Source organism: Arachis ipaensis, chromosome B6 (genome assembly GCF_059453495.1).
Source record: "Arachis ipaensis isolate K30076 ecotype BB chromosome B6, ASM5945349v1, whole genome shotgun sequence".
Lineage (NCBI taxonomy): Eukaryota > Viridiplantae > Streptophyta > Magnoliopsida > Fabales > Fabaceae > Arachis > Arachis ipaensis.
In genome coordinates, this window is record NC_142441.1 from 15137812 (window position 1) to 15149971 (window position 12160).

General features: G+C 34.3%; 2 protein-coding genes across 2 annotated transcripts; one reads left to right on the forward strand and one right to left on the reverse strand.

The window, feature by feature from the left end:
* Nucleotides 1–1902: 1902 nt before the first annotated feature.
* On the forward strand, nucleotides 1903–6959 carry LOC107645866 (autophagy-related protein 18h). Its single transcript, XM_016349995.3, has 9 exons — nucleotides 1903–2416; nucleotides 2776–3231; nucleotides 3524–3964; nucleotides 4260–4505; nucleotides 4592–5380; nucleotides 5472–5632; nucleotides 5944–6074; nucleotides 6156–6578; nucleotides 6675–6959. Exons 1-9 carry the CDS (start codon nucleotides 2300–2302, stop codon nucleotides 6677–6679), a joined length of 2769 nt encoding a protein of 922 aa, XP_016205481.1. The 5' UTR covers nucleotides 1903–2299; the 3' UTR covers nucleotides 6680–6959.
* An 895-nt stretch (nucleotides 6960–7854) lies between these two features.
* On the reverse strand, nucleotides 7855–9692 carry LOC107645867 (Pentatricopeptide repeat (PPR) superfamily protein). The gene has a single exon (XM_016349996.3). It carries the CDS (start codon nucleotides 9505–9507, stop codon nucleotides 7972–7974), a length of 1536 nt encoding a protein of 511 aa, XP_016205482.1. The 5' UTR covers nucleotides 9508–9692; the 3' UTR covers nucleotides 7855–7971.
* Between the last annotated feature and the right edge of the window lie 2468 nt (nucleotides 9693–12160).

Here is a 12160-nt window from a genome sequence, read left to right on the forward strand (position 1 = left end):
GTCAGCTCATGAGCTTTCGGTGAGCCAAGTTTGAACTTAAGAAATAGACTCGATTGTTAATGAGGTGAGCTGTGAGTCAAGCTCAATTTTCATGAGTCGAGCTTGAGCTTGTCTAGCTCGACTCAGCTCACTCACTTCCAGCCCTACTTGTGAACATAATTTTTCTTTCTTCTATAATTTTTCATGTTACTAAAATCTTGCCATTTAGGGATTATGATTTGCCACATTTGTTTCAGCAATGGAGCGGCGCTAGCTGGGTGCGCTTCATAATTTCTTAAAAGCAATTCATTATTATGTTCAGCAATAAGAAGGCAAGAAATTAGCTCAGAATATTTTTAAAATTATTTTTCTCGATACTGCTGCTACAGGAGCACATTTAAGGCATGGAAGGTCGAGAAAGTTTTCTCTAACATGTCATTATCAGTTATCTTTTTTCCACATAATTTTATTCATGAGTTAATTCAGAACATTGTTGAATTGTATTCATTTATAGATTTAAAATCCTATAGACGCAAGTGTGTCCACTCATACGAGTTTGAGGAAGTATCACTATCTTTTGATTATTATACCTTTCTTCAAGGTTCTTCCACAGATCTGCAGGATCTTTTAGTGTGAGATATTCATTTTTTAATCCTTCGTCAAGATGACGACGAAGGAAGATCATGGCTTTGGTTTTATTTTTTTGGGATGCATTATTTTCAACCTTAATGGTATTTCCAAGATCCATTGAATCAAGATTAATTTAGACATTTAATATCCATGATAAGTAGTTGTTTCTAGATATATCAAAAGTATTAAATTTAAGATGAGAGGATTTTAACATAATAAAAATTTATTACCTGAATCTTCCTAAATTTTGATCAGAGTCTCATACTGATAACGTGTTGTAAAATAATTAAATAAATAAGGAAGAGGAAATAAATATAAAATAAAGAAATGTAAATAGAGAACTCTAGTATTAATGTTCACCAATATTATTATCTCGCTATACTAAAGATGATTTATATATTAATATTATATATGTTGCAGCATATATATCTAAAGATAGAGATGAATGTTTTATATTCGTATTGTGTATGTATTGCTTCAAATTACGCTTCTATTTATACATGTATAGAATCTTCATTTTTAACCTTCATTAAATGTAATCTTTCTTGGTAACATGAGCATCCCACCATAAAAAAGTTGAGTCGCCTATGGACATCATATCACAGCATAAATATAATTAAATTCGATCCATATATATATATTCACATCTCAATTATTATGTTCATGTAAATTAATCTAAATTTATGATGTACAGACGCTGACATGGATACGGGGCATGATACGACACGAGACACGCCGACACACGAATTTTAAAATCTTGTAAGATACGAGAACATGCATATATATAAAATATAATGTATTTTTTAAAAAATAATAATGATACTTTGATATTTTATTAATATTAAAACATAAATTAATTTTTAATTATTTTTAATATCTTATTTTAATTATATAAAATATTTAAAATATTTTTTTATTTTAATAAATAATAATATATACTATTTTTAAATCTATTTTAAAAATACATATTAAGAATAAGATTGGACACACTGATATGTGATAGTATTTAAATGTGTTTAAATATATTCGAATAAATTATTTTGTTTTTATTAAGACACTATTGAACAAAATAAACACGCATATCAAATAAATCGTGATAGTATTTAAATATATTTAAATATATTCGAATAAATTATTTTATTTTTTATTAAAATACTGATGAAACAAAACAAACACATATCTAAAATAAATATCATATTCAGAATATATCCGATACACATTAATAAAATATCCGTGATTTAAACTTAATAGAGAAATAGAAGTTAAGTTTGATGCGGCATCTGGTATGAGATTATTCTGATTCTGAATCACAAGGCATGTGGTTTCGTGATTGAAGAAAGTTGCTTGGGTATCCAAAACTTACTCATAAATCCATTCAACTCCCCTAACTTATCCAAATTACCACACTACACCCACGTGTCCCCACGGATATATTCAACGCTTCGCTTACCCCTCCTGAAATGTCAAAATTACCCTTCCTTCAAATTTATTTGGAGCCGGACTCCCCCACATTTCCCAAATTGCCAAGGGAAGACGAAGAAGGATTTGAGGCAAAACCGTCTTGTGTTGTGTTGGGTTGGTCAAATCAAAATCGGAATCTTTAATGGTATCATCATTTTTAACTTAGTGCCGTTTTCGGTGACTCGCCGGTGGCCGGTTCAAAATTCCCATTTCTTGAGCTTTCAGTATTATGAAGAGCAACAACAACACCACCAATGGATTCATCCCTTCTTCTTTCAAGTCCATAGCTTCTCGCATTAAGACCGCTTCTTCCGGTTCCCGTTCTTCCCATTCCAAGAAGGATCAGGTGCGTGTTACTCAAATCAATTACCTGTTTTCTTTTTAGTTCTTGATTTCTTTCAGTTTCTTGCTACTGTTTTTTGTTTGAATTTCTACTGGCGTGGGTTAATTGAGTTAGTAGTAAGATACGATGCATTGTGTTTTCCAAATTTGATCATTCATTCAATTTAATGACATGGATTTGTGTATTATGATTAGGATTTAGGTGTAATTACGAGAATTAAAGAGAGTTAGTAAAATTCTTACTGATTGCTATTTCGAGTTTTGTGATTGCTTTTCAGCTGGCAATGGCATGGTGCAGTTGTGATTTATGAACGGAAGGCTAAGATATTAGATATCATGATTCAACTCTGTTTTGTTTTGTAGGTGCTTTGGGCTTGCTTTGACAAGCTAGAACTTGGTCCCTCTTCTTTTAGGAATGTTCTGTTACTTGGTTATTCAAATGGCTTTCAAGTTCTTGATGTGGAAGATGCTACTAATGTCAGGGAGATTGTCTCGAAGCACGATGATCCGGTTTCGTTTTTACAAATGCAGCCCGTCCCTAAGAAACCTGAGGGTTCTGAAGGATTTAGATCATCACATCCTTTGCTCTTAGTTGTTGCTTGTGATAAGTCAAAGATTCCGGGTCCAGTGCAAAATAGTAGAGATGGATTTGTCAGGGATCATGCTGAACCTCAAGCTGAGAATGTTTTTGGTTCAGCTACAGCTGTTAGATTTTACTCGCTTAAGTCTCATACCTATGTTCATGCTCTCAGATTTCGTTCCACCGTCTACATGGTTAGATGTAGTCCTAAAGTTGTGGCTGTGGGTCTTGCTATGCAAGTAAGGTTTTGATTCAATTTTTTAATTTGATTTACTTTTAACACTATGCATGAATACCTGAATTTGTTGGGTAAATGGAACTTATGATAATTTTAGTTACATCCTGGATAGGTTTTGCTATTTCCTTTCACATGTGTAGAGAGGTTGCTGGTATTGATGATTTGTTTCTCATGTCACCTAATAGATGATTTAATGTTGTCTAGATGTGAATGTAGTGTAATACACTGTTATTGATGTTTCTACTGTCACAATTAAAACATCATTTCCCCCCCTATTTTATTGCTGCTTGCAGATATACTGTTTTGACGCACTTACGCTTGAGAGTAAGTTCAGTGTCCTGACTCATCCTGTACCTGAGTTGGGTGGCCAAGGAGTGGTTGGGGTTAATATTGGGTACGGTCCCATGGCTTTAGGGCCCCGGTGGTTGGCTTATGCTTCTAACAGTCCTTTGCTGTCAAATAAAAGTCGACTAAGTCCTCAAAGTGTGACTCCTCCTGCTGTCAGCCCATCAACATCTCCCAGCAATGGAAACCCGGTAGCCCGATATGCCCTGGAATCCAGCAAGCACTTGGCTGCCGGGCTCATCAACCTCAGTGACAAGGGGTACAGAACATTGTCTAAATACTGTCAGGATCTTATGCCTGATGGATCCAATTCTCCGGTTTCATCAAATTCAATCTGGAAAGCTAGTCGGTTTACCCCACCTACCCCTGAAACAGATACCACCGGTGTGGTAAGTCATCTAATTTTAGTGAAAGCATACCACGTTGTAATCTGATTTTCTTATGCAGCATGATGCTGACTAGATATTTTCCTGTTAAAGTATATTGGCATCTGTATTACGATTTACATGAGATCATCTATTCGCGCAGCTTATCCATAGAAGAAAGATTGTTTAAGGTAGTTATAGTTCTTAGTATTATTGATGTATCATCCCTTTCCTACCCCTTCTTTTTAATGTTGTGGCAGCTGAAGCAATCATTCTATTCTAGCTTCTTGTTGATATTATTATCACAAATCTATTGCAGGTTGTTGTGAAAGATTTTGTTTCTAGAGCTGTTGTGGCTCAATTTAAGGCCCATACTAGTCCAATATCAGCTTTGTGTTTTGACCCAAGTGGGACACTTTTGGTCACAGCATCGATTCATGGAAACAATATTAATATATTTCGGATTATGCCCTCCTCTTCACGGAATGGATCAGGTCATCAAAGCACTGATTTGAGCTATTCTCATGTCCACCTATACAAGCTCCACCGTGGCTTGACATCAGCCGTATGCTCCTATTTTCACAATTTCTTTAAGGCCTTGGTTTTAGTATGTACTCATGAAGGTTTTACTTTATGGTGTATATTATGCAGGTCATACAAGATATTTGTTTTAGCCATATGAGTCAGTGGGTTGCCATTATTTCTTCCAAGGGCACTTGCCATATTTTTTCTCTTGCCCCTTTTGGTGGTGAGACAGTTCTTCAGATACATAATCATGACACAGAGGGACCTATTCTGTTTCCAGTGTTGTCACTGCCATGGTGGTTCACTCCACATTTCACTGTAAACCAGCAACAATCTTGCCCAGCACCTCCACCTCCTGTTGTCCTCTCTGTGGTTAGCAGAATAAAAAATAATGCTGGATGGCTCAATATAGTTAGTAATGCTACATCTTCTGCAGCAGGAAAAGTCTGCATTCCTTCTGGTGCTGTTTCTGCAGTCTTTCATAGTTCCATATCTTGTGATACGGGCAACACGTTGTCTAATATTCATGCTCTGGAGTATTTATTGGTATATGCCCCGTCTGGTCATTTAATTCAATATAAACTACTTCCATCACTCGGGCCAGAGCCTAGTGGAACTGTTCCAAGAATGGATTCTGTTCCTTCTGCACATACAGAAGAAGAGAATTTAAGAGTTAAAGTTGAACCAGTTCAGTGGTGGGATGCCTGTAGAAGAAATGATTGGCCAGAAAAAGAGGTGCATATAGTAGGGAATAATCTTGGTCTTGAAGCTGCAGAAATGATCTTGGGAACTTCAGATTGTGAAGATAATAATGTTGGAAACAATAATTGCATTAAATTCAATGACCAATGTCACTTTTCAAATGCAGAGGTACAGATAAACTCTGGGAGGATACCAATATGGCAGAAGTCTGAGGTATTTAAGTGGTTTCTATTCTGATACTGCTGCTTGTTACGTCTCCCAATACATATTCTTTCAACTAAGCTCTTGCCCCCTCAATGTTTAGGTATCTTTCTTTGTGATGAGCCCTTTGGTGACCAAGGAGCTGATTTTACGTGAATCTAGTACCAGTGGAGAGATTGAAATTGAGAATATTCCTATTGATGAGGTTGAAATAAGGCGGAAGGATTTGTTGCCTGTCTTTGACCATTTCCATCGGGTTGACAGGTAATTGTTACTTATCTTCGCTTTCTTTGATCAGTTAGAGAAGTCATTTGTGTAATTAGTTACCCAGATCCTTTCCATTCTAGATATGAGATGTACTTATTTCATCGCATTGCCATTTTAGTATTTACATGGTAGATTTGTAGAGAGGAGTCAATTTTTTCTTGCAATAATTGTTTTTAATATCTAGTTTGCTCCTTGCATACCTATTATGTAAATGAACTAAAGCGTGACTTTGTGAGGAGGGTGTTTACTTCTTGTCTTTGGAGAGATCAATTTAGAGGGTTAGTTGATTGCCTTTTTCCTTTTGGCAGAGGTATTGTCATGGGAAGAAGTTCTAGCTCGTCATCTGATTCTCATGGAGCTGAAGAGAAGTTTTCTGGCGATGCTGTACTTTCCCAATCAAAGTTGAAGATACCTGGCTCAGCTTTGAAGGCAGATGCTGGTATGATAAGCAATTCAATATGGCATCTTCTATTAGAGTGCCCCCATGTTATTTAACTTAGTTTTTATACTGTCCTCTCAGGCTTGTCAGGATATTTTTCTTCATCAATTGACTCATCTGGAAGTGATATTAATGTAAAGAATAGAGAGGAATACGTGTCGGAATCACCTCTTCCAAGCCTGAAGACTGTTAACATGGATGACATTGCAGCTGGTGGCTCACAAGTGAATTCATCAAAAGGTGGCAAAGCTAATGAGAGTTTGAATTCAAGTTTTAACGATTGTAACTTGAATATGAACGTTACACATGATGGGCTAGTCCATGACTCGCCTGACTTTGGGCAAATTTTTCAAGAGGATTATTCAAAAGCATCAATTGGCTGTCCTGAATCAGCAGAGGTTGTTTCTGATGAGGAATGTAGCAGTCCCTGTGTGAGGGAGAAATCAGAGGAAGATGGTGATGATGATGGCATGCTTGGTGGTGTATTTGAGTTCTCTGAGGAAGGTATGAATATGAAACAGTTCAATTTGAAAAGGATTGAATTTGAATGGAATTTATATCAAAAATAATTTTTGTTGCACCATCTTTTCCGTTTTGCAGGTTAATGGCTGCTTTTTTTGGTGCTTACCTTTCTCTTGAAGTTATTGTGAATTGGTGGTGTAAAGGATTTCTTTTAAATTGACAAATGTGGGTGATTTCCTTGCAACAAGCTAATTGCTACTGACCATTGATTGAAGGGATTTTAAAATTTCTAATGTTCTCACACAATGTTCCTTCCTTCCAAGGTGAATGATTTTCTTGTGATTTCAATGTAAATGTTGTATATTATTTGTCAGGGTACTGGCCAGATTCTTCATATGTTTCTAAATGTATTCTTTCCACTCACGCACCATGAAAAAATAAGGAAGGGGGGGGGGAGGGGGGGGGAGGGTTCAAACTAAGAAAATGAAGTAGTTTCCTACTGTGTACCAAGATGAGAGAAAAAAAAATGAAAAAAAAAAGGGAAAAAAAGAAGAAAGAAGGAAAGAAATATTTACTCTGTTCTCTTCTCCTCTGTTTCTATTCAAGCAAGATTATTCCTCATTTCTCGTTATGTGGATTAAAGGAAAAAAAAAAAAAAAAAAAAAAAAAACAAAAGATTGTATCAAGTTTAGCCCTTATGCCTGCGTGTTTGCGTACAATGTAACCAAAATAATGTCTTACCACTCTGATTAATAGTTTAATACTGTCTTATTCATCACATGACAGTAGATATGGAATATAAATAGTATATTGACGTTTAATATAAGAATAGTTTCTGACTTCAGTTAAGTTACCCACTAGATGAGATTTTAACAATCGATATGTTATCATATGGTGAGACATTGTATTAAGACAAATGAAAAAACACTAAGAAAAAAAAAGGGAAAAAAAGAAGAAAGAAGGAAAGAAATATTTACTCTGTTCTCTTCTCCTCTGTTTCTATTCAAGCAAGATTATTCCTCATTTCTCGTTATGTGGATTAAAGGAAAAAAAAAAAAAAAAAAAAAACAAAAGATTGTATCAAGTTTAGCCCTTATGCCTGCGTGTTTGCGTACAATGTAACCAAAATAATGTCTTACCACTCTGATTAATAGTTTAATACTGTCTTATTCATCACATGACAGTAGATATGGAATATAAATAGTATATTGACGTTTAATATAAGAATAGTTTCTGACTTCAGTTAAGTTACCCACTAGATGAGATTTTAACAATCGATATGTTATCATATGGTGAGACATTGTATTAAGACAAATGAAAAAACACTAAGAAACGAATTCCATTAAAGATTAATGTCATGCCTCCCTAATAATTGCTTCAAAACTCGTTGACAGAAAGAGCAAGGATCCTTAGACTGGAGCTTCGGCTATTAAGATTAGTTAAAATCAAGATCTAAATCGCATGCAAATGAACTTCTATTCAGCTTTATCAGTTCATAAATTCCATCTAGCAAAGCAAAAATTTCATTGCTTAGTGGATGTGATCTATCTTCCACAATGAACTTATGCAATTGGTCTCCCTGTTCAATGAAACTATGTCCAGCTACTTTCGTAATTTTGCTGCCCTTCATCGCCTTCCTAAGCTTTGAAACTCCATCCCAATGACCAGCCGAAGCATAAATATTGGAAAGAATGACATAGTTTCCAGGATTCCAAGGCTCAAGGGCAAACAGTGATTTGGCTGCAATCTCAGCCAGCTCAACATTACCATGGAAGCTGCAAGCTCCCAAGAGAGCTCCCCATATTACTGAATCTGGTTTCATGGGCATGCTTTGTATGACACTGTAAGCTTCTTGTAACTGGCCGGCCCGGCCTAGGAGATCGACAATGCAGCCATAGTGTTGTAGTTTGGGAACAATGTGGAAGTCCGTTGTCATTGACTTGAAGATATATCTCCCTTTAGCAACCATGCCATCATGGGTGCATGCCAAGAGGAGCCCCACAAATGTAACATCGTCCGGTGAGGTTCCCTCTCTCAGCATTTGGTCATAAAGCTCAAGTGCCTTGCAACATTGTCCATGAACAGCCAAACCCATGATCATTGAATTCCAAGAGCACAAGTTTCTCAAGCTTCCAATCTCATCAAACACCCTCCAAGCAACATCAATCTTGCCACATTTCGCATACATCTCTAACACAGCATTACTCACATATAAATTCTTGAAATACCCGTTTTCTCTTGCATAAGCTTCAATCCTCTGACCAATTTCCAATGCCCCAAGATTAGCACAAGCCGGCAAAATGCTTGCCAATGTTACTTCATTCGGCTTTGTGACTTTCTCCCTTTCCATCGTCAGAAACAAATCCAAAGCCTTCTCGTACAGCTTGTTCTGCGAGTAACCGGATATCATGGTGGTCCACGACACCACACTCCTACAAGGCATCAACAGGAACAACTCTAATGCTCTCTCCATATCCCCAAACCTCGCATATCCCGCAATCATGGCATTCCAAGAAGGTACCCCTCTCACAGCCATTTCATCAAACACATGGCGTGCCATCTTCAAAGAACCCAGTTTAGCATACATATCAAGCAAAGCTGTGGCAGCAAATACATCAGGTTCAAAGCCTGATTTGATGAAATGGGTATGGAGCATTTGGGCAAGGAAAGGGGAAGAGAGTGAGGTGCATGCAGAGAAGAGGAAATTGAAAGTGTGTTCATTTGGTTGGAAGCCATGGAGAAGCATTTGGGAATAAAGGGAGAAGCAGCGGCGCGTGTTGCTTCCATTGATGGAGTAGGCTTGGATGAGCCTATTGTAGAGAAAGACGGTGGCTTTGGGATCGGGTGAGTGGCAGAGAAAGGAATGTGCATAGCTAAGGTTTGGGATTTGAAGAAGCTTCTCAATGATGACTTTGGTGTTGTCTATGCCATTTCTCAGGGTGTATCCATGGATTTGCTTCACTTGGTTCATCACACTTTGGTTGGGCTCCGAACACACATTGCAATCTTTTTCAACTTGTTATGTAATATGTACCATCTATCATGTATTCATGTTTCATGGTTAACTGACTTAACCGACAGTGACATGTCAAATAATGTCGAGTTAGAGTACAGGTTGGCATTTTATTTGTTTCCCTCAACTGGTCCATCAGATGTGAAATTAGAGAATTTTTGTCCAAGAGTGCCACCAGATTTTGTAATAGTTATCAATTAGTTATTTAGAGTGTTTTTAATGGTGTGATATTATATTTAATAGTATAAGATTATTCATTTTTTTTTTAGTGATTAATGGTGTGGGATTACTCATATTATATCCTCTAGACTTTCTTTCTTTTTATAGTCAATTTTTTTTTTTAATTTTAAATGTTAGATTATAATTTTAGATCTTAAATTTTAAATTTATCTTTTTTAAAAATAAAAATTAAAAAAAAATTATAATAAAAGTTAAGTAATATTAATTAAAATTTAATTTTTTATACTTATTCGAAGTCAAATATTTATATTTTTGTATTAAATTAAGTATTATTTTATTTTAAAAAATGATAATTTTTTTTAATCAAAGATAGAGAAATTTAAATTCGTAATTTTTTAAGTGAATATAGAAAAATTATGTCATTTGAATTATAATTTGTTTGCTAAAAAAAATCCTTACAAAAACTTGTTAAAAGAAATATATTTCTTTCGATTAAGACATTAATTTTGTCATCTTTTATCATAGACTATTTTAATATCGATATTTTCGCAACAATCAACACATGTTTTGTTTTGTTAATAAAAGATAATCTAAACATGTAATTATTTGAGTATCCATGAAAAAATAAAAGATAATAAAAAACTTGTTATCGTTTATTATAATTATGGATGTCTAAAATGCTAACAAATCTATTCATGAAAAAATAAATTGATGTTGTATTTATGAAAGATAAATTTTAATAAAGAACAATTCTGCTATACATATAAGTCTTTTTGGCAAATAAGTCTATACAAGTTAATCTTAATCCAATAAAACTCACTTACATAACGTGCACATGAAATCACGTCGTTCTTCCTCCAACATTTGTATCCCGCGTTACTCATCCTTCTCCTTCTCCTTCTTCTTTGCGTTTCTCCTCATTTTTCTTCGTGTTCATTTTTCTTCTTCTTTTTAGTGTGTTTCATTCTCTTCGTCGTTTTTTTATTGTTGTTGTTGTTGTTACTGTTCTTTTTCTTATTAATACAAATATACCGAAAATTCTTAACAATACACATAAATATCTTAATTTTACATCGAAATTTGCTATAAATGCACAAAAATATTTTTTTAATGTTGCATTTTTTTCTTTATTTATTTCTTTCTTTTAGTTGAATGAGTATAAGTTCATTCTCTTTCAAGTAACTTTGTAGCATTATGTGTTTCGTCTTCTTCTTTGTTTGATTTTTTTGTTTTTATTCTTGTTAAGAGAGTAAAACAAGAAGCAACTTGAGAACTGAGAAGGTAAAATAAGAAGGAAAAGATGAATAAGAGAAAAAAAAAGATTATGATGATGATGATAAAAAAAAAGACGAAGAAGCAGAAAATGAGGAGGAGGAAGAGGAAGAATTTTGAATTATGTAGAACTTATCAGTACAAATATACTGAAAATTCTTAACAATACACAGAAATATCTTAGTTTTACACCAAAATTTGCTACAAATACACAAAAATATTTTCTTTAATGCTGAATTTTTTTTCTTTTTTTTTTCTTATTTCTTTCCTTCTTTTAGTTGAATGAAGGTAGATTCATCCTCTTCCAAGTAATTTTACATCATTATGTATTTTTTTTTCTTCTTTGTTTGATTTTTTTTTGTTTTTATTCTTGTTAAGAGAGTAAAATAAGAAGAAACTTGAGAAGGTAAAATAAAAAGGAAAAGATGAATAAAAAAAAGATGATGATGAAAAAGAAGAAGAAACGGCAGAAGATGAAGAGGAGTAATAGGAAGTGTTTTGAATTATGCAGAACTTATTAATACAAATACACCGAAAATTTTTAACAATACACATATATGTCTTAGTTTTACATCGAAATTCACTACAAATACACAAAAATATTTTTTTTAATATTGCATTTTTTCTTCTTTTTTTCCTTCTTTCTTTCTTTTTTTTTAATTGAATGAATGTAGGTTCATCCTTTTCTAAGTAATTTTGTAGCATTATGTGTTTCTTATTTTTTGTTTTTATTCTTGTTAAGAGAGTAAAAAAAAAAAAAACTTGAAAAATTTTTATGGCAAAAATTTTGGATCCGGCAACGTCATCAATATGACAAAAATTCTACAATAACGATCGATATTAATAATGACGATAACGATAACGACCTTAAGTATAAGAAGAAGATGACGATAACTGTAACGATAATGATCATGATGATGAAGATGATGGAGAAGAAGGAGAAAAAAGAATGAGGAGAAAAAAGTCCAATGAAAAAAAAGGAGGAAGAGGTAGAGGAGGTGGTGGTATTGGAGACGACGATAACAAAAGAGAAAAATAACAAAAAAGAAGGAGAAGAAGAAGAAGACGAAGGAGTGACGAAGAAGAAGAAGAAAGAAAAGAAGAAGAACAGGCAGTAAAAATGCGTGAGTGTAAATAACTTGTTAGACTTGTTTGGTTA

Excerpts from the sequence above, each read along its gene's own strand:
- LOC107645866 (XM_016349995.3), top strand. The coding sequence starts at position 2,300 with ATGAAGAGCAACAACAACACCACCAATGGATTCATCCCTTCTTCTTTC. Across the intron at positions 2,417-2,775 it reads CCCATTCCAAGAAGGATCAG|GTGCTTTGGGCTTGCTTTGA; the intron begins GTGCGTGTTACT and ends TTTGTTTTGTAG. Across the intron at positions 4,506-4,591 it reads ACCGTGGCTTGACATCAGCC|GTCATACAAGATATTTGTTT; the intron begins GTATGCTCCTAT and ends TATATTATGCAG.
- LOC107645867 (XM_016349996.3), bottom strand. The coding sequence starts at position 9,507 with ATGAACCAAGTGAAGCAAATCCATGGATACACCCTGAGAAATGGCATA.